General features: G+C 37.6%; 1 protein-coding gene across 3 annotated transcripts; it reads left to right on the top strand.

The window, feature by feature from the left end:
- Positions 1–1383: 1383 nt before the first annotated feature.
- On the top strand, positions 1384–17807 carry DET1 (light-mediated development protein 1 / deetiolated1 (DET1)). Of its 3 annotated transcripts, XM_086437492.1 has the most exons (11): positions 1386–1983; positions 10197–10624; positions 10767–10995; positions 12156–12329; positions 13502–13570; positions 13755–13811; positions 13946–14026; positions 14119–14283; positions 14481–14576; positions 17086–17185; positions 17424–17807. In XM_086437492.1, the coding sequence occupies exons 1-11, from the start codon at positions 1864–1866 to the stop codon at positions 17558–17560; spliced, it is 1656 nt and encodes a 551-aa protein (XP_086293618.1). In that variant the 5' UTR covers positions 1386–1863; the 3' UTR covers positions 17561–17807. The 3 variants fall into 3 exon arrangements, with proteins under 3 accessions (XP_086293619.1, XP_086293620.1, XP_086293618.1); XM_086437493.1 differs by lacking the exon at positions 13755–13811 and having other exon boundaries at positions 1384–1983; XM_086437494.1 differs by lacking the exons at positions 13502–13570; positions 13755–13811 and having other exon boundaries at positions 1385–1983.
- Positions 17808–19214: the final 1407 nt, after the last annotated feature.

Below are 19214 nucleotides of genomic sequence, written 5' to 3'. Positions count from 1 at the left end.
TGTTTCGTTACAATTTTTCTCCACAACAAGACATTGTTATGGCTTGCATGACACTTTACAACTACATAAAAAAATATGCAATTGCTGATGCTGAGTTCAAAGATGTTGGAGAAATGATAGAAGAAAAAGATGTTGTACGTGATGAGATCGAAAATGACCTTAAAAAATTAAATGGTCTTTTATTTGTTGTTATTGATATGATATCGTCATATATATTGATGTATATTTTTGATGATATATTTTATACGTCGCATTATATTTTTGAGAAATTTTATTAGATAAATCGTGACGTGCTTGTAATGTTGATAGCATATCATGCATATTCTCGTTGCCCATATGGTCTTGTTATGAAATAATTTATCGTTCGTACGAAGGAAAATAATGGAATGATATCTTTTAGACGCCCATCACTAGAAATAATGTCGGATATGATTGAATGCAAGTTAAGTTATATTACTTATTTTAAAGTAGCAATTAAGTTCATTAATATTGATGAATTATTTATTTTCAATGACACGAAGATTCATTTTTATGGGTAGATGAAGTACAAGACAATGAGTATGATAATCCGTTGGTCAAAAACTTTACGTGGGCCCTAGAGAATGAGAAGAATATTAGATATGCATTAATATGATGCAATATTTTACTTATAATATTTATTTTAATTTTAATTATCGTGTTAATAGTAGTATTTTTACTTCAATGTCGATTTAAAACATGTAATAGACTAAAACATGTTGATGACATGTTTATGTTATATATTTTTATATATTAGTATGGACAATTATTAAAATTATTATGTCATTTCACTATTTTTTACATGCAAGTGCATTCTAATAAATTTCTTTTTTCAGAATCCAACAACTAAAAGTTGTCAAACACAGTACTTTTACAAGGTCTGTAATAAACAAGATTTTCAGATACATAGCTTCCCAAACTTTAGGCTTTTGTTTATTCCAAACACAAAAGTTTGAAGCAAAAATTAGAATATGTAACGAATAAACCCTTATTAACTAAAGTACTCCTAGAAAATTAGAGATATTTAGAGAGAAGCTTGATATTAAGGCTATTATATAAAATTTCCCTTCAAGTTTTTAGTGAGTTGTGATTTTCTAATGCCCTTTTGACGTGACATGGGTTAGAACCATAGATTTTTTTCCCTTGGGATACACATCTGTACATCTTCATAATATATGTGTAGTTGTGTATACCGAGTAAAGAATTTATGATTCTAACATATGCCACGTAGGCGGGGTGCGTGTGTGAGGGGGGGCGTTAGAAAACCACCAATCGTGTTTTTATTCGTTCTTAATAATAGAAGACCTAGGTCAAGTTGGGGTATTTGCCCAAAATAGCATTCTTTATCCAAATGATGAAAAACGAATGGAAGGATAAAAGGGTTGGTGGGTGTCTCTGACAAGAAAGAAATCGAAAGCTCTTTTAGAAGCAGTGAAGAACTGAAGGGGAGGAGAGGGAAGGGAGTTAAAAAAAGAAAAAAAAAAGGATAGATAACAGCCAACCAAAAATAACGAAATAACTCCCAATCTCTTCAGGTTCAGCGAGAAACCTGCTCGTTTGCCTTAAGTACACGACACAAAGACTCCGAGTCTTCTTTTGTGCTTCGTCGCGTCTTATCATATTATACGAAGGAACTGACACGCCATTCTTCAATCTATCTATCTTTCTAGAATCAAAAAGGAAAATTAGATGTACACCCAAATTTTGATTTTTGATTTTTTTGATGGTAGCAAGTGAAGTGATGTTGAAGAGGCATGCGCATTTTAGCCCCAATAATTATACCATTTCTTTCTTCATCATCACCCAGGCAACAACAGGAAGAGCCAAAAGTTTCTTCTTCTTTTGATGCTGCTGCTGCTTCTGCTTCTGTTGTGGGGAAATTCTTTTTTACTGATGTTCAATAGCAACAATATCGTCGCCAGGATTTTCGAGCGTCAGGTTCGCACGACCGCTCCCGGTACCAGCGTATGTACTCTCTCACTATTGTTTTTACAATCGATTTGTACATCATGAATGAATGATCCTGATAGGAACCTCTGTTAATTGCTTAAAATCGGAGAGACCAATTGGTCTGAACTGAAGCGGGTATTTGTTCTTGGGTGGAATGTTGGAAGAGAAGGAAGATTATCTGTAGATGTTGGATTCTCTTCGAGGGGAATCCGTTCCTCCAATCCTATAACAAGGAATTTGTTGAGCAAAACAGATGTCTCTGTATTTCGTTAATCTGAAATAAATACAACTACAGCCAACCAACCGCTACTTCCACTAGACTCTTAACTGCACATAACAGACTCCCAATAACTTCTAAAGACTCAACTACAACCCACTAACGCCAGAGTACATGGACTCCTAACTGATTATCCCACTACTGACGTGCAAGAGAGCTTGCACCAGCAGCTTTTGACCGCATCAATCCTCCCCCGTTGCAGTAACCTTATCCTCAAGGTTGACGTTGGGAAACCTCTCCAATAGGGAATAGTAACACTCCCATGTTGCATCCTCCAGTAAAACCCCTTGCCATTGGATCAAGATTTCAGTGACAGACCTGTTCCCACACTTCACCATTCGCCTCTCAAGAATTGCTTGTGGCAATGGCTGAATCACTCCATCTTCTGTGAGTGGTGGAAAATCTTCTTGAACATGAATATGTTGGCCTAGCTTTCTTTTAAGAAAGGAAACGTGAAACACCAGATGTATCTTTGAGCTGGGTGGCATCTCTAGCTTGTAGGCTACCTTGCCAATTCGTTAAACGATCTTATAAGGTCCAAAATACCTTGGGGACAGCTTCATTGATTTTCTAAAGGCCACAGTTGTCTGTCGATAAGGCTGCAATCTGAGATAAACCCAATCACCTCCTCAAACTTTTGTTCTGCTCGATGTCAATCTGCCAAGCACTTCATTCTTTCTTGAGCTGCTAATAGGTTTTCCTTCAAAAGTTATAGTATTGAATCCCAACTTCTTAATTCAGCTTCTATCGCCTGAACCTTGGTAGTACCCGGTACATATGCAGTTAGCTGGGGTGGTAGCACTCCATAAACTGTTGCATATGGCGTGAGTTTGGTAGACGAATGGACGGTGGTGTTGCACCACCATTCTGCCCATGGCAGCCACTTGGCCTATTCTTTTGGTCTGCCACTTGCAAAGCAACATAAATAACCCTCCAAACATCGATTGGTTTGGGGATGGTAAGCAGAGCTCATCTTCAGCTGAGTCCCTTGAAAACAAAACAATTCCTGCCAAAAAAGACCAGGGAATGCACTCACTATTGATTTTGGCATCCCTTGTAATTTGAAGATGTGATCTATGAATAGTTGGGCTATGGATGCTGTTGTGTAAGGATGTGACACAGCCACAAAGTGAGCATACTTGGAGAGATGTCAACCACAGTCAAGGTAACACTCTTCCCTTGTGAGACCAGCAGTCCCTAAATGAAATCGAGAGAGATGTCAGTCCACATTTTTCAGGAATTGGTAATGGTTGGAGGAGACCTGGAGAAGCTAAATTTTCTGTTTTATGTGGGCAAGTTTCACACTCACGAACAAATTCCTTTACATGCCTTCTCATCCCATGCCAATAGAAATTATTGGCTACATGTTTAAGTGTTTTGTGATTACATGAATGTCCACCAATAGGGCTTTCATGGAGCTCCTTTAAGAACCACGTTCTCATAGTTGATGTGGTGCTCAACATGAGTTTCCCTTTATGATAAAGAATCCCATCAACCATTGAATAACATGACAAGTCCAACCGCCCTTCCTTCCACTATTGGAGCTTATCAAGTATGTTTGGATCTGTTGCATACTTGCCTCTTACTTCGTTGGGCCAACAAGGTATAGGTGCTGAAATGACTTGGTCTACTCCATCATTGAACACCCTTGAGAGGGTATTTGCAGCTTTATTTTCCCTTCCTTTCTTATACTTGATTTCATGCTCGTACCCAAGTAATTTGGTTAGCCATTTCTGTTGAGCATTGTTGGCGATTCGTTGCTCCAAAAGGTACTTCAAACTCCTTTGATCGGTCCGGATCTTAAATCACCGACCTAACAGATATGGTCGCCATTTCCGCACAACGACGATGAGAGCAAGCAACTCCTTCTCATATGTAGATAGATTCAACTTTTGTTCTTGTAGAGCTTGATTGAGAAAGGCAATAGGTCTACCTTCTTGCATCAAAACGCTGCCAACTCCATTTCTGGATGCATCACATTCTATAATAAATTGTTTCGTGAAGTCTGGAAGAGCAAGAACCGGTGCACACGTCATAGCTTTCTTAAGATTCTGGAAAGCTTGTTCAGCGGCTTCAGACCATCCAAAAGAGTTCTTTTTTATGGTAATACCTGGTGAGTCTAAGGAATCCACGCAAGGACTTGGGTGTGTGCGGACGTGGCCATTCCAATATGCTTGAAATTTTGGCTGGATTCCATGGCTACTCCTTGGTATGAAATAATGAGGCCAAGATAATCAACTTCCCTTTGTCCAAACCTACACTTTCAAAGTAATCCTTAAATGGATCAAATAATCTTCCTTAGTCTTACTGTAGACGGGTGTATCATCAAAAAATACCAACACAAACTTTTGTAAGTATGGTTTGAATATTTCATTCATGAGGCTTTGAAAAGTGGAAGGGGCAGTAGTGAGGCCAAATGGCATGACCAGAATCTCATAATGGCCTTCAAGGGTCCTAAAGGCCATTTTCGGAATGTCCTGTTCATGTACGTGGATTTGATGATACCTGGATTGGAGGTCCAGCTTAGAATAATATAAAGACCCACAAGGTTCATCAAGTAGTTCATCTATAACAGGGATAGGGAACTTATCTTTGGTTGTCTCCTCATTGAGTGCTCGGTAATCAATGCAGAGGCACCAACTACCATCATGTTTTTGAACCAACAATACAGGTGAGGAATAGGGACTCACACTTGGTCGTATGATGCCGGCTTATAGCATTTCTCGGACAATCTTCTCAATTTCATTTTTTTGAAAATATTGGTAATGGTAGGGTCTAACACTGACTGGCTAACTTCCTTCGGACAACAATATTCGGTGATCTTGAGCTCTTGGAGGTGGTAGCCCTCTTGATTCAGCAAAGATGTCCTCATATTCTTTTAGTAAGCTTTGGAGTGTTGTATTTCCGGGTGAAGATACATTCTGGCCACTAAGACTGTATAGCTGTAAGACTAATCCTTTCCCACGCTTTCGGATGCTTTCTCCATTTGCTCGCATCCAACTACTTCCATGTTTGGTGCTGGTAAGCCATTAAGAGTGTACTCCTTCCCATTGGCGGTGAATCACATCCATAGTTTGGTGAAGTCCCAAAGGATCGGACCCAAAGTTCGCAACCAGTGGGTTCCTAAGACAACATCACAACCTCCCAATGGCAAGAGGAATAAATCAGCCTTTAAATAACGCCTTGGACTGTGACAATTAACCCTTGGCACCTCCCCTGGCTGGCAAGTTTGTCTCCATTGGCGACCATCAGTTGAAATCGATTATTGGGCCCTACCCCTTTAGGAGAGCTTGCTCCAGCAGCTTGACCACATCAGATCTACCCCTTTCAATAGTTATTCCGAACAGTTTGTGGGCAATGATTGAAGAACACATGCTGCCTTTGGTTGTTTTAGTGCTTCTAAATTTACGCTTCTGTTAAAGAAACCCATCACTTATTCATTTGGGTAGAAAGAATGATGTTATACAATGACGCGGAGATTGTCTGAAAAATGAGATACCACTGCCATCTTAGCATTATCAACATACAAAAAATCATTGCACTATCAAGTAGCAGAGAAAGAGGGGTGCCAAAGGTTGGATGATGAACCAAAGAATGTGTGCGTGAGATAGGCTTGATGAGCAAGGAGGGAAAAAAATATATGAAAAACCCCCACCCTAACAACCTATTCGTGTATGATATACAGGGTGTAGACCTGTTTCAACACCATTTATGCATCACCATGTGGATTAGGATTCATCTCTAGTCATCCAAACCCTCATATTCTTTATCCCATCTTCTAACTATGCTTTCCAACTCATGCATGGCGAGTTAGGTGGTGCATATGCGGACCAATTCAATGTGGAACACTTACATTGGGTGGATTTTTGGGATCCATACACTTGAAGAACTGTTTTTTCCACTAGCTGCTTGTTTTTCGGGTCATCTTCTTTGTATCCTAGATCTATTAGTCTGGGTTACTTTCCAATTCCATTTCGATACTCAAGTTAAATAGCTAAATAATAATATTTCTCTATCTTGAATTCAATGCTTAACTTCGATCTTTTATCCTTATTAATAGACTTCTTCATTCTTTATCTTGTAACAAATTCCCTCCTTAGTCTGCTTGTCTTTGTGATTCATTAGATTGAGTCCTTTTCGTATTGGGACTGATTGAGAGCCCACTTTTATACAATTTATCCCGATTTCTAGGACCAATGTATGACGTGTTAGTATTTCCTACCTTTCTAGAACTTTGTAGTTTGGACCATCTACAATGGACACCTATCATGCATTGTTTTTCTGTGACAATGTACTTTTTGATCAGCTCAAAATTTGATATATTAAAGGCAAGACTTTTTCGGTTTGCTCTTTTTACAAGTGCTTGCTTCCCTTTTTTGAAGTTACTTTCTCTACTTCCATTATTTGGCATGCCCTTGTTCCATTTAAGGTTTTCTTCTTTGCGTGGCTTGCTTCTTGAGGTAGAATCCTAACATTAGGTAATCTTATTTCCCGGGGATGGATTACTCCAAAATTTTGCCCCTTCATGTGTAATGGGGAATGGTGAATCATATCTTAATTCATTACCCTTTTTCTCGGAATATTTGGATGTCCTTTTCTCGGAATATTTGGATGTCCTTTTCTCGGTTCCAGATGGATTGGGTTTTGCCTCACTCATTTTTTTCTCTTTTGGAAGGTTGGACCTTCAATATCTTTTCTCTTAGAAGAAGTCATCGTTGGGCTATCCTCCCTTTTGTCATAGCTTGGGGTCTTTGGAAGGAGAGAAACTATAGGGTCTTCCAGAGTAAGGAAAGTTCTTCCCATGCGGTATTGTTGGAGATTGTGGGTTTCCTTTACCTTTGGTCTAAGCTAAGCAAGGATTTCGAGGGCTTCTCCTTCGAAGATTTTGTTTTTAGATGGGATGCTATTTGTAATTCTTAGTTCTTGGTCTTGTTTTTGCCCTCGGGTTTGTTTGTTTGTTTTTTCTTTCATTATCTGTTGGGGGGACCATCTCAACCTCCTCTTGTTCCTCTTTCTTATCATTAAAATTGTTATACTCAAAAAGGAAAAAAAAAAAAAAAAAAAGCTCCCATTAATGTGATTATACACCTCCACATTCATTAGAATGGAATCCCAAACTTTCCTTCCTAAATCATGGAGTCCGTTTGTTATTTCCTATAAGAAGTCCATATGAGATTTGATCCCCTTTACTAAGCTCCTTGAAAAGGTGATATCTCAAGTCTTCTTTGGTCTAGAAACTAAATTTATGCACTCCCCAACAAGTTAATATGGGGAACTTTGAATTCTTCAAAACCTAAGGCTTCCTTTGCAGGGTTCGTCTAGGGAGAGTGAGTCACGGTCTAAAATTAGGTCAAAAGGCGCAGTCAATGGACAAGAAGTGAATATTTTTGTACTACCCCTTGTTCTTCCCGAGGGACAAATGAGGCTAGGTTAGCCGAAAAATGGTTATTGGTTCAAGGATGCAATGTGACCTAGTTTAGGGTAAGAAGGGGTAGAGAAAATGCCTTGAAATGATATTGGCCAATATGAATCTAATCTATTGGCCATGATGTTAGACCAAGCTATCGTATCTCATCCCTCCCTTGGGGGAATCTAAATGATAAAGTGCTAGGAAAGAAATATAATAACAAGTAGCACCTTGGATCTAATGTGGTAAGATCACCTCAAAAAGAGGTAGCTTAGATCGTAAACCTTATAGGCAATAACCTTGAAAACCTACATGGTGTACCCTTGCCTACCAAAACGCTATTCGTAGCTTAGATTGTAAACCTTAGAGGCATTAACCTTGTAATCCTACATGGTGCACTGCTTGCTTGCCAAAATGCTATTAAATTGAAATGACTCCTACCAAGGGGCGTCCTCTAGTTTGCCAAATGAATGACAAGCTCAGCCTAGGGAGCACCCACCTCAGACGAAGAGTGGACCATGTAATCTTGCCAAAGAAGAATCCTCAACCTTTTCTAAGGCAAAGAGTCACCTCAAAAAGCAATTTAGCTAAGTTCGACCTCATCTGTTTGAGCCTCCTCTTTCAATAGAAAAGGGGTTGGCTAGGCTCCTAGCCAAGCCCCCTCACCTAAAAGCAAAGGGATCGTCCAAGCTCCCGATCAAATTCTCCCCACCTAAGAGCAAAGAGATATTATCGTAGTTGAACAAGCACTCAAATAAAAAGATGCCAAGGTAACACTTTACCAGACCAAGGAGGTCGACCACCTACAAAGAGCTCGGCCAAACCCAATTCCAACATCTCTTGTTTTTGTTTGTAATAAAATTATACTTAAAAAAAAAAGACTAATTCCAATATCAAACAGCTTGACAGACAATCTAATTAGATAGATCTTCCCAAGATACACAAAAATCATATATTATAGTGGCCAAAACTCATATCAAACAATTGGCCCAGCCTGAACCAGCTGTTATTCCACTTGCTTAGGGAGGTTGACCCTCAAACAATTGGCTCAGCTTGAACCAGTTGTTATTCCAAGTACTTATAATAAAAGGGGTTTCCCTTGCTCTCAAATTACTCTAATAAGATCTCAAGTGTGGCCCCAAAGATGCTCCAAGAATATGAATATGGATACTTCTTAGCCAAGTTGGTAGGACTTGTGTGGTATTATTCCCACGTCCTAGGTTGAAGCAACCCCCACCCACCCACCCACACTTTGAACTCAACGTTGCTTGCTAACCACTAACCTTTTACCTATTAATATATTTATACTTCTTAGGACATCAAATCCCTAGAGATTTTATGCTCTAAATGGGGGCAATTGTAGGGAATAATTTCCCCTTAACTAAACTCGGGATCCGCATTAAAACTCCATCTAAAAGACCTCAAGATCCATGCAAAAACTAAAGGTGAGCCACCCATGAGTGTAGAGTGCTTAGGCCATGGGAGACAAGCAACCTACACTCACTTGTAGAGGGCTTGGGCCAGTTATTCACAACCCCCCCCCCCCCCCCCATCCCTTGTGTGTACAAAAAAAAAACAAGTGTTCGGCTTCACCACCGCTCCTCATACCAATTCCACTTGAAGAAAATGCTTGAGTTGTGCAAAAATAATCTGAGATGAATGGAAGTTACAAGCCATTATTGATATTAACGGAGAAGTAGTTTCAGACCAATCCATAAGTGGTGTTAGTGGGATGCAGGTACGAATCTGATATTTATGGCTCAGATAAATAACTGCCTATCCAACAAATCTATAAAAAGGGGCAGACATCTCCTCTCAAATCTCAAGGGACTGAATTCGGAGCTCTCTGTCTCTCAAGCACTCTATACTAACTTCTCTCTACTACTTAGTTTCATTAACTTTGTTGGTCTGTCTAACTTCACCATGGGAGTCTCTTAGGCAGGCATCAATTGGTGTCCAAGCAAAGTCCAAGTTGCTGGAGAAGAAGACCGGAGTCCTATTTAGCTCACCTAAGAAGAAGATCGGAATTCATCTGCCTCATCGGAGAAGAAGACCAAAATCAACCAGTTTCATTGGAGAAGAAGGGTCGTTCTCATCAACTTTGACACGTATATTGAGGAGTATGCAAATAGAAAAATTGTCAACATTATGGATAAATCTAGGGTTTCACAAAAATAATCCTAGGGAATATATACATATATATTTTTTTTGGGAAGGTACCTAGGGAATAACTTACTCAATATCTTTCTTTGCATATAATTGTAGATTGACCGAGAAAAGAGAATTTCAAAATATAGCTTTCCCATATCTTCAACACGGTTTGGTCATTTTTATGGATCATAATTTAGAAATTGGAACGATCATTCACAGATTCATTCCTTTTAGAGATTTAAGGACATTGTTTGTCAGAAATCTTCGAGTTTTCTTCTGCAATGCCTCCTGATGCACCTCATAGGTATAAGAAGTAAGAACACATACACCTAAAAACCCAAGCTGCAGGAGGATTCATATCTAACCTGAATATATTAACTTCGATGCTGACAGGTTAATTACGCTAGGAGATTCTATGAGAATTTGGTTCCAAGCTGTACCATATACAACGTTGAATGTCCTGATCATTCTTTCCGCAAGTTCACTGATGATGGTCAGTACCTCATAAGTTTCAGCAGGAATCATCAGGATCTGATTGTCTATAGACCAACCTGGCTGTCATATTCATGCAAGGAAGAAGACTGTGATTCTCATGATTTGCCTCCCAAAGCACAGAGGTTTGAGAGCTTCTTCACGCAGCTGTACTGTGTCTCACTTGCATCAAGCAATGAGTTTATTTGCAAAGACTTCTTTTTGTATTTGGAGAGTAACCAGTTCGGACTGTTTGCAACTCAAACTGCCCAAATTTATGATGCACCTGCTATTGGAGGAGCTATCCAGGGAGTGCCCTCAATCGAAAAGATAACGTTTCACCTTGTGAGGTTTGTTGTGATGGATGCATTGCATCCGTTTTGCATGATCTTGTTGACAGCCTTCCAATTGTATTCTTCTTATTTTTCTTTAAGGATCTCCCTGACGCCCTTATGGACTGCTTTTATCTTTGATTTGTTCTGTAAAAACTAGGTTGGACGATGGAGTTACAATGGATGAGAAGGTGTTCTGCAATGATTTTGTCAATTTGGCCCATAGCATGGGTGTTTTTTTGTACGATGATTTATTGGCTATCATGTCTCTTCGTTATCAAACAATACACATTCTCCAAATTCGGGACTCTGGGAACCTTGTTGATGTGCGAGCTATTGGATCTTTTTGCCGAGAAGATGATGAACTTTTTCGCAATTCCCATGCTCAGGCAAGTAAAGGAATCTGGTGATAATGATTTAAAGATTGTGATAGGAATATATTCAAGGTCATGGGCCTTGGTTGATCTAAAGCCAAACATTATATTGGTTTTTTTTTTCCTTATTTGGTTACAATCTCTGCGGTTCCTAGCTTCTTGTTGTTGATGATTGGGATCATACCATCATGGATTTTCTTTGATATCACTCTTGATAAGGTCTTGGATCTGTTATATGTACATCATATATTGTTACTTCTAGCATAGGATGATCCTTTTAGATTGTTTGTTTTTTCTCCTTGAGACTTTGTCGTGTTTCATTGGGGGTATTCCCCATCCATCTGTATTTCCTGTTTATATTTATTTAATTTATTTGCTTTCTTAGCAAAAACAAAAAATCATAAATAGTTACTCCCCCCCTCCCCCCGAAAATCAGGTAATGTAATGCTTACTAATGGCAAAGTTGACCCATTGACATATACATTACCATCCCAGGTTTGACATGTGAAAATGAAAGATTTTGGAAAAATAAATAACAACAAAAATGTTTTTCTCAATGCTAACCATCACCCATTTGCATAACAAAAAAAAAAAAAAAATGTTTATTAGAGAAACATTAATCTGTTTGATTAGACTATATATATGGGAATGCTAATGTCCAATACCTCATGGGGATCTTAACATTCTCCACCACATTCTTTTTCCATTAATAACCTTTCCCATTTTATCTTTTAGTGAAAAAGACAAAGGTATATTAGTCTTTTACCTATGAGGTATAAGTGAATACATTTATTATGCCTTCAATTTATTATGTTGGCATTGATTGCCATAGCATTTACCACAAACAAGGCATTTAAAATGTAAAAGACACATTTATTATGTAAAAGACTAACATACCCTTGTCTTTTTCACTGAAAAACAAAATGGGCAATGATATTATTGGAAAAACAATGTGGAGGAGAATGCTAACGTCCCCATGAGCTCTTGGACGTTAGCATTCCCCGTATATAGTACAGATGCCTTTATCAAATGGCTGTTACGTATGGCATGTGTTGACACTTGTACATGTATGCTTAATAGTCGAATTTCCAATCTTTGTGCAGTTTCTCTAGTTAGAACTGTTCCAATAAATGAGATTCGCTCTATCAATTGACAGTTTATCTATTATCTTGCAGTACATGGTTATCGTGGACAAAAGTAAACAGCCAGAGTTACCCATAAATCAAGGTGAAAATGGTCTGCAGAATCACCAACATTCCCCAGATAGTTCTTTTTTGAGTGGTATCAAGCAACGGTTGCTATCTTTTATTTTCCGCGGAATATGGAATGAGGAAAGGGATCATACCCTGGTTGGTTATTGATATCTATTATGCAATTTACTTTCAGAGTGTTAGGTCTTGAAAGTGGTGTCATGGACTGATATCATTGTCAACTTAGCTCAATCGAGTTATTTGTACTTCATTTAGTAGCGAATGCAAAAGAAAAGCTAAGAATCTTCTCCTCTATCACACATGCTAGATTACATGTTACTGAATTTGATATCATATTCATAGTTGGGATTGCTTCCACTCCTAGGAGTGGATTGTTGAATGTCCTTGAAGTTCTAGTTGCCACAAGAATTTTATCTTCTTATTGATCAAGGTTTTGTAGATGTTGATATGAGCATCAATAAGAAGCTTTTAATAACTTCAAATTATTTGGATTACTCACTTTTGAAAGAGTTGTCATAGGTGGGGGCCATAAGAATTATAAGGAATTAAATTGCTTTTAGCTCACATTTAAGTCTTTCTTCATTCCATTGATTGCTTAGGAACTTAGACGCTCTACGTGATTCATTATATGTTGAAGTCATGGAATGTTTCTTTCACCCTCCACTTGATGTGAATGATGTTGTATGGTTGATTTGAGCATATCATGCCATCCTCAATTTTGTATATATATGGGGTCATGTTCGGCACCCTACTATTTGCCCAACATTTTGCCCTATGTGTTTTGTCCTATATGGGTTAGAAGTTTTGGAATGGGCTGATTTTTGGTGAGGATGATCTCTATGGCGAGGAGATCATCCTCACCAAAAATCAGCCCATTCCAAAACTTCTAACCCGTGTAGGACAAAACTCGTAGGGCAAAACGCAGGGCAAATAGTAGGGTGCCGAACATTTCTCATATATATATATATATATATATATGGTCCCGTTCGGTAGCCAACATTAGGGGTCAAAAATTTGTCCCATATGGGTCAAAACTTTTGGATGGGCTACTTTTTGTGAGGATGATCTCCTCAACATAGAGATCATCCTCACAAAAAATCAGCCCATTCTAAAACTTCTAACCCATATAGGACAAATTTTGACTCCCAACATTGATCTCTAATGTTGGCTGCGGAACATTGCCCATATATCTGTGTATCATGGAGATATCACTGAATTTATTATGCAGTTTTATGGCCCAATTCAATAAGATCTTATGACTTTTCAAAAGGTTTCTTGAGCATAACTTACGTACAACCTTGTTTCATCAGAGGGTTCAATGTCTGAAGAAGAAGTTCTATTTCCACTTTCAAGATTACGTTGATTTGATTATGTGGAAGGTAGGCTTTTGACTTTTGTTCTGTCTCTCTTTCATTATATATATATTTATATACATACATATATGTGTGTGATTTAGGATAACTTAACTTGTAATGGCTTTCTTCATACCCTTCAATTAAATTTTATCACCTCCTTGGAAGACGACACATTACAATTTTTTTTTATGTACACTACTATGGACAGGTACAATTCTTAGATCGATATCACCTGCTAATCAAGTTTGGTAGTGTAGATGGAGGGGTATGGTTATTGGTTTTCCGTCTTTGGATTCTTCAGACAATTAACATTTTTATTCTTTTCCTTTTGGGGAAAATTTTTGTACCCTTTACATGATTATTTTGAGTGATGATTGTTGTATATTGTTGCAACTTCAGGTATCACGAAATACTGATCACCATCCTGCATTCCTTGCGGTATACAACATGGAGACAACTGAAATTATTGCATTTTATCAGGTATCTATTTGTGTTCCATAGTTCTTACTGCTTGATATTATTCAAGTTAATTCTCATAAAATATCTCGCAAATGTATATGGTATTTCTGCAGAATTCAGCAGATGAGCTTTATCACTTCTTTGAGCAGTTCTGTGACCACTTTCATGCAACTTCGAAGAACGCGTTGTACATGAACTTTATATCATCTCACTCCAATAACATCCATGCTCTTGAGCAACTTAGAAGCATTAAAAATAAAGCTAGTAGCTTTTCACAGGTAAAATCTCATCATCAGAGAAGTGTGAATGCCAACTTTTCTCTTTTTGTGACATCTATTTCTTGATGACAAGTTTACTGGAGAAATTGACGGTGAAGCACATTACCATGCATATGTGCCTATATCCACTTTGCCATGCAATATATTTAGCCCTACATCTTAGAAATCTCATAATAGCTATCTGTTATATTCTGCAGTTTGTGAAGAAGATGATGGCTTCATTGCCTTTCAATTGCCAATCCCAGAGTCCTTCTCCCTATTTTGACCAGTCACTCTTTCGGTTTGATGAAAAGGTCTGATGTAAAATCATTCTTTTGTTTTCATGCTTAAAATAAATTATTATATGATTATTATTTTTTTATTGTTCATATTGTAATTGGAATTTGGAAGCATAATCTTTTACCTTATCCTTGAAGTTAGAACTTAAACTTCATTTAATCTTGGTTAATATCACAGGATAATCAATGTATCATGCGGATTTTCTACTACATACAGTGAACTACTTTTTTCTCTGTTCAGATGTAGGCAACACCTGACTCTAATTCAAAGATTTCATAGAAATTATTTGTTGGTTACAAAATCAGTTGAAATTGTTGTCTTGACTGGTTAGCAGGGTTCAAATTTATTATGCCTCGACCACCTGAGTGGCAGGGAAGTGGTTCAGTGACTTGAGTGTACTCCTCAAGGTCATGAGATCGAGTCTCCCTACCTGCAACTTTACCTGATATGCCTGTTTGTGGTGGCATGGTGTATCTGCAGGAATTAGTCCCACTTTCAAAGGGGGTGGGGATGCATTGTCGCATAAAAAATGTTATGCCTCTATAGATTCCAAACTAGGTGATGCAGCCTAAATATTTTGACATCTGGTTAAGAACTAGTGTGATATTCTTCACATACTTTGTTGTGGAGGATTGTAAACCATTAGTTCAAATGCCATTAAGCAGCTATTTTAGGATTGAAGATGTGGATCAACTAGAAAGGGTTAACTGAGTTTTTCTAGTTTTTATTTTTATTTGGTTTGTTAAAAAAAAAAATGTGAAACGACTTGTGCAGCGCCAAGGATATGAGAAACTCGACCTTATATATGAACCAAAGCATTATTAATAGAACATTCAAGTTTTTGGTCTAAGAATTTGTCATCCAGTTGTTACTTCTATTTGACAAAGTTGCAAAAGATATGCAATAAATGTCAACGAACACAAGATGAATCACCTAGTAGGAGACGTTACGAGGACATTTTTTTTAACTATTCATTGAGCAAACTTTTTCTTCCTAGCAACCTTTTCATATCACCTCACCCATCTGATGCTCCAATAATGAAGTACCACCCTTTTCTTTTGTACATCTGTTTATTGATTCTAATTGTGTTAATTTCTCTTCTATCCTTAGGTAAGGATAATGATATACATGGATTGAAGGTTAGATGGACCATATCACATTGTTACAAATAACCATGTCAGAAATTTATCTATCCCAGCAGCTGGCAAAACTTGATGATATGCTCAACCAGATCCCGAGTACCATTGAATGGTACGAACTTGGGTGGAACAAACTTATTCGAAGGTTTTACCTGTTGAACCTCCAGAGTGAAGGAGACCTTCTAGCCTCCTGTACTGCTAAAAAAACAATCTGTCTACAGCTTTCCCAGACCTTGGGGTGTCTATTAGCTCTCTCTCCTACTGATTCATAACCTTGGTCTCTTGCCTTGTTGCCCCCTTCTTGACTGGAATCGTAGTGGCCATGAGCCCACAACTGCCAGGACTTCTTATTCCATCTTAGGACAGCTTCCGCCTTGTGTTCCTCATGATCTTGTCCCTTGTGGCATCATTCCTCGGTGATTCCTCCAGCTTCTTATGGAGGGACTGGTTGTCCTGTCGTGTCTTGTTCAACATCTACATCTGTTGCTATACTATTGCTGCTATCTTGCCATCTTATTGTTAATAAAATGTTTTGTTTTACTTATAAAAAAGAAAACATTTCTTTTTACTGGGGTAGTTATCGGCCTTCGTTGAAAATGTCCAAACCATCTCTGCTGACTTCTTCTAGCTTGTTGCCTGTTGGAGCAACTCTTACATTTTTCCAAATGTGTTTATTTCTAATTTTATCTTTCCTTCTCTTTCCAATCATCTATCTCAACATCCTCATCTCTGTTATACTCAATTTATTTAATATGATGCTTCTTGACCATCCAAATTCAACTCTATGAAGCATAACTGGTCTTACTACCCCGTCTTATAAAATTTTCCTTTTAATTTGATTGGTACGCTTCTGTCACATATACTCCAGCAACACTAGTTGTAAACCATCAATTTTGGTACCAGAGCTAGTTCTGTGTCCTACATCATATTTTCAAATAGAATTTCTGCCACTACTAAATTTCACAATTTTGTTTCACCTTTGATAAGTTGATTAAGTTGAAGTATTTACTTGAAGATAAATTGCGCTAGTATCAAGGATAGGATTAGGTTTCTCTTAGAGAGTAAACCTGTTAATTTCTGCAAACCTTATTATCCTTGTTTTTTTTTCTGGCTTGGGGGACGTGTATTCTTGTGAGAGACAAAGCCAATTTAGGTTTCCTGTTGCATTAGGATGGAAGACTATTGTTGTGTCTACTTCAACCATTCATCGTGGATTGAATGGTTATTGTTTGATTAATTTGTCTTGCTTATTCAACATTGGTCATAACTTGTGTATACTTGGTGTATAGTTCAAGCAATTTCTTTTTCTATTACATCCTCTTAGTTGTAACAGATTGGATGAGAAGACCCTGTTAATAATATTGGAATTGTCCTGCTATTGTAGCTGATTTCTGCAACTGACCGACATAGACAATCCACGGAGCATCCCATCAAGTTCATTTCAAGGAGGAACCCAAATACCCTCAAGTTCAAGATAAAACCAGGTGTTTATCCTTACAAGACAAATAAATAAATAGCAGACTTGCATTCTGAATCATTGCTAATTAGCCAGTTGTGGGGAGTAATAAGGAATTCATATGATTTACTTTTTGTTATTCTGGTTACTTTCCTGCCCTTTTTAAGACTTTCATGACTTGGATCACTTAAATCCTTTGGTTGAGTGAGTTTACCAGCTGGTTTTGAAATTTAACTGACTGAATGATATGATGGTTTTTCAAATAGGTCCAGAAGCTGGTGCTGCTGATGGTCAGGCAAAGAAGATCTCTTCATTTCTATTCCACCCTATATTGCCCCTTGCTCTTTCCATCCAGCACACACTTCTGCAACCAACTGTTGTGAATATTCACTTTCGTAGATAGTAAATACTTGCATTGCAGTTTGTGCTACTCATGTTTGTAACCTCTTCTTTTAAGAAAGAGAATTTATACAAACCTCAATCCTTGCTGCATATTTTTTCACCGGGGTTTGTCATTTAGTATTTAGTGTACACATGAACAATATTTCCTGTGTAACTCATCCCATGCAGAGTTTACTAGTTCTGCAACTTCTTTGTAAACTTGCAATGAGATATATATATCTTATGAGCTGCATTCGAGATTTTTAATCCGTCATTGGGTCATACTTTTTCTGTGGCTGTAAACTTGCGTAGCATATGGAAACTTTAATTGCATAGGCGTATATTGAAGCTGATCTGTTGTACTACCTCTCACAGACTTCAATGTAGAAAGCTGGCACCTTCAATTGTGGGTTAATATGGGTTTGCTTAGGTTAATATTAATAAAAACTAGTTTAGATAAAAGGTTATTTTCTTTTGTGGATTGGCTCTAAACTCTGGAGTTACTTATATCGGAGAAAATGTGATTTCCAACACACTAACTGCTGAGCACCACCATAACACAAGTCAAAAGTGTAGCACTCAATTTTTTTTTTCTTTCTTATATATATTATGAAGTGGGAACCGAGCATACAAACTACAAGCACAGCCCAGCCAGCAATGTTTATTGCTCACATTCAACTATCCTAAGGTCGGATCTTTTGACTCCACCAAGAGGATGAGAAAATCCTTGGGGAGATGTCAATTCAATAACCAGAGGGAGCTCTAGTTATTAGAGGATTCAGCTATGAAGTGAGGATGCATTCTGTTAAGATCCTGCATGACTTGTAGCATGTAGTTTTTTTAATATAAAAGTTTTAGAAACGAGATTTTAGATGTTTTTATATACTAGAAGGTGGCATGTGCAAATACACATTTATCGAAAAGGTAGGGGATTAGAGGCTTAAGGTTAATAAACAAAGCTCTTTTGAGAAGGTGGCTTTGGAGGTTTGGGGAAGAAAGAGGGAGTTTGTGGAGAAGGGTTGTCCAAGCTAAGTATGGTTGTAGCGTGTGGAAAAGTGTTTTAAAGGGCGTCGATCATTTTGAAAGGGGGATTAGATATAGTGTGGGTTTGGGGGGATAAGGTAAAGTTTTGAGAGGACAGGTGGTGTGGTGAGTCGTCTCTATCTATACAATACCCTACTTTGTACGCTTGTTCTATGAAAAAGAACTTCTCAGTGACGGATTGTATTTTTAGAAAGTAGGGTTAGCAATGATCTGAAATATACCTGATGTCTGAATTGATTTGATCCGAAAAAAAATGAAAATCAGATTGGAATCTTAGATTCGAATCTACCCCAATTTGTTTTGAAAAAATCTCGATCTGAACATATGTTAATAATTTTTTTGAGTATTCATAATTTCATATAAATATATATAAGAAAACATTATAGTCTTTTTGGTTTCTCTCTATTTGTAGTTGGAAATTAGATTTTTTTTAAATTTTATATGATTTTATATATATTTTTAAATTTTTTTGAACATTGATCATTTGAAAATAAGGCGTGTTCAGATTGGATCAATTTCAAATTAAGGATGAAATGAAATGGATTGGATTCGATTCACATATTCATTAAACCATTTGGATCAGATACATGTGTAAAAAAATTTGGATTGGTATTGGAGTGGTAGTGATACGA

This window comes from Akebia trifoliata, chromosome 3 (genome assembly GCF_017979445.1).
Source record: "Akebia trifoliata isolate Shusen 1 chromosome 3, ASM1797944v1, whole genome shotgun sequence".
Lineage (NCBI taxonomy): Eukaryota > Viridiplantae > Streptophyta > Magnoliopsida > Ranunculales > Lardizabalaceae > Akebia > Akebia trifoliata.
The sequence above is the reverse complement of the archived record's forward strand: the minus strand, read 5'-3'. Positions and strand labels throughout refer to the sequence as shown.

Coding starts and splice junctions, on each gene's coding strand:
- DET1 (XM_086437492.1), top strand. CDS start 1,864: ATGCTGCTGCTGCTTCTGCTTCTGTTGTGGGGAAATTCTTTTTTACTG. Junction 12,330..13,501: donor AGGAAAGGGATCATACCCTG/GTTGGTTATTGA, acceptor TTGTTTCATCAG/AGGGTTCAATGTCTGAAGAA. Junction 17,186..17,423: donor CAAGTTCAAGATAAAACCAG/GTGTTTATCCTT, acceptor TTTTTCAAATAG/GTCCAGAAGCTGGTGCTGCT.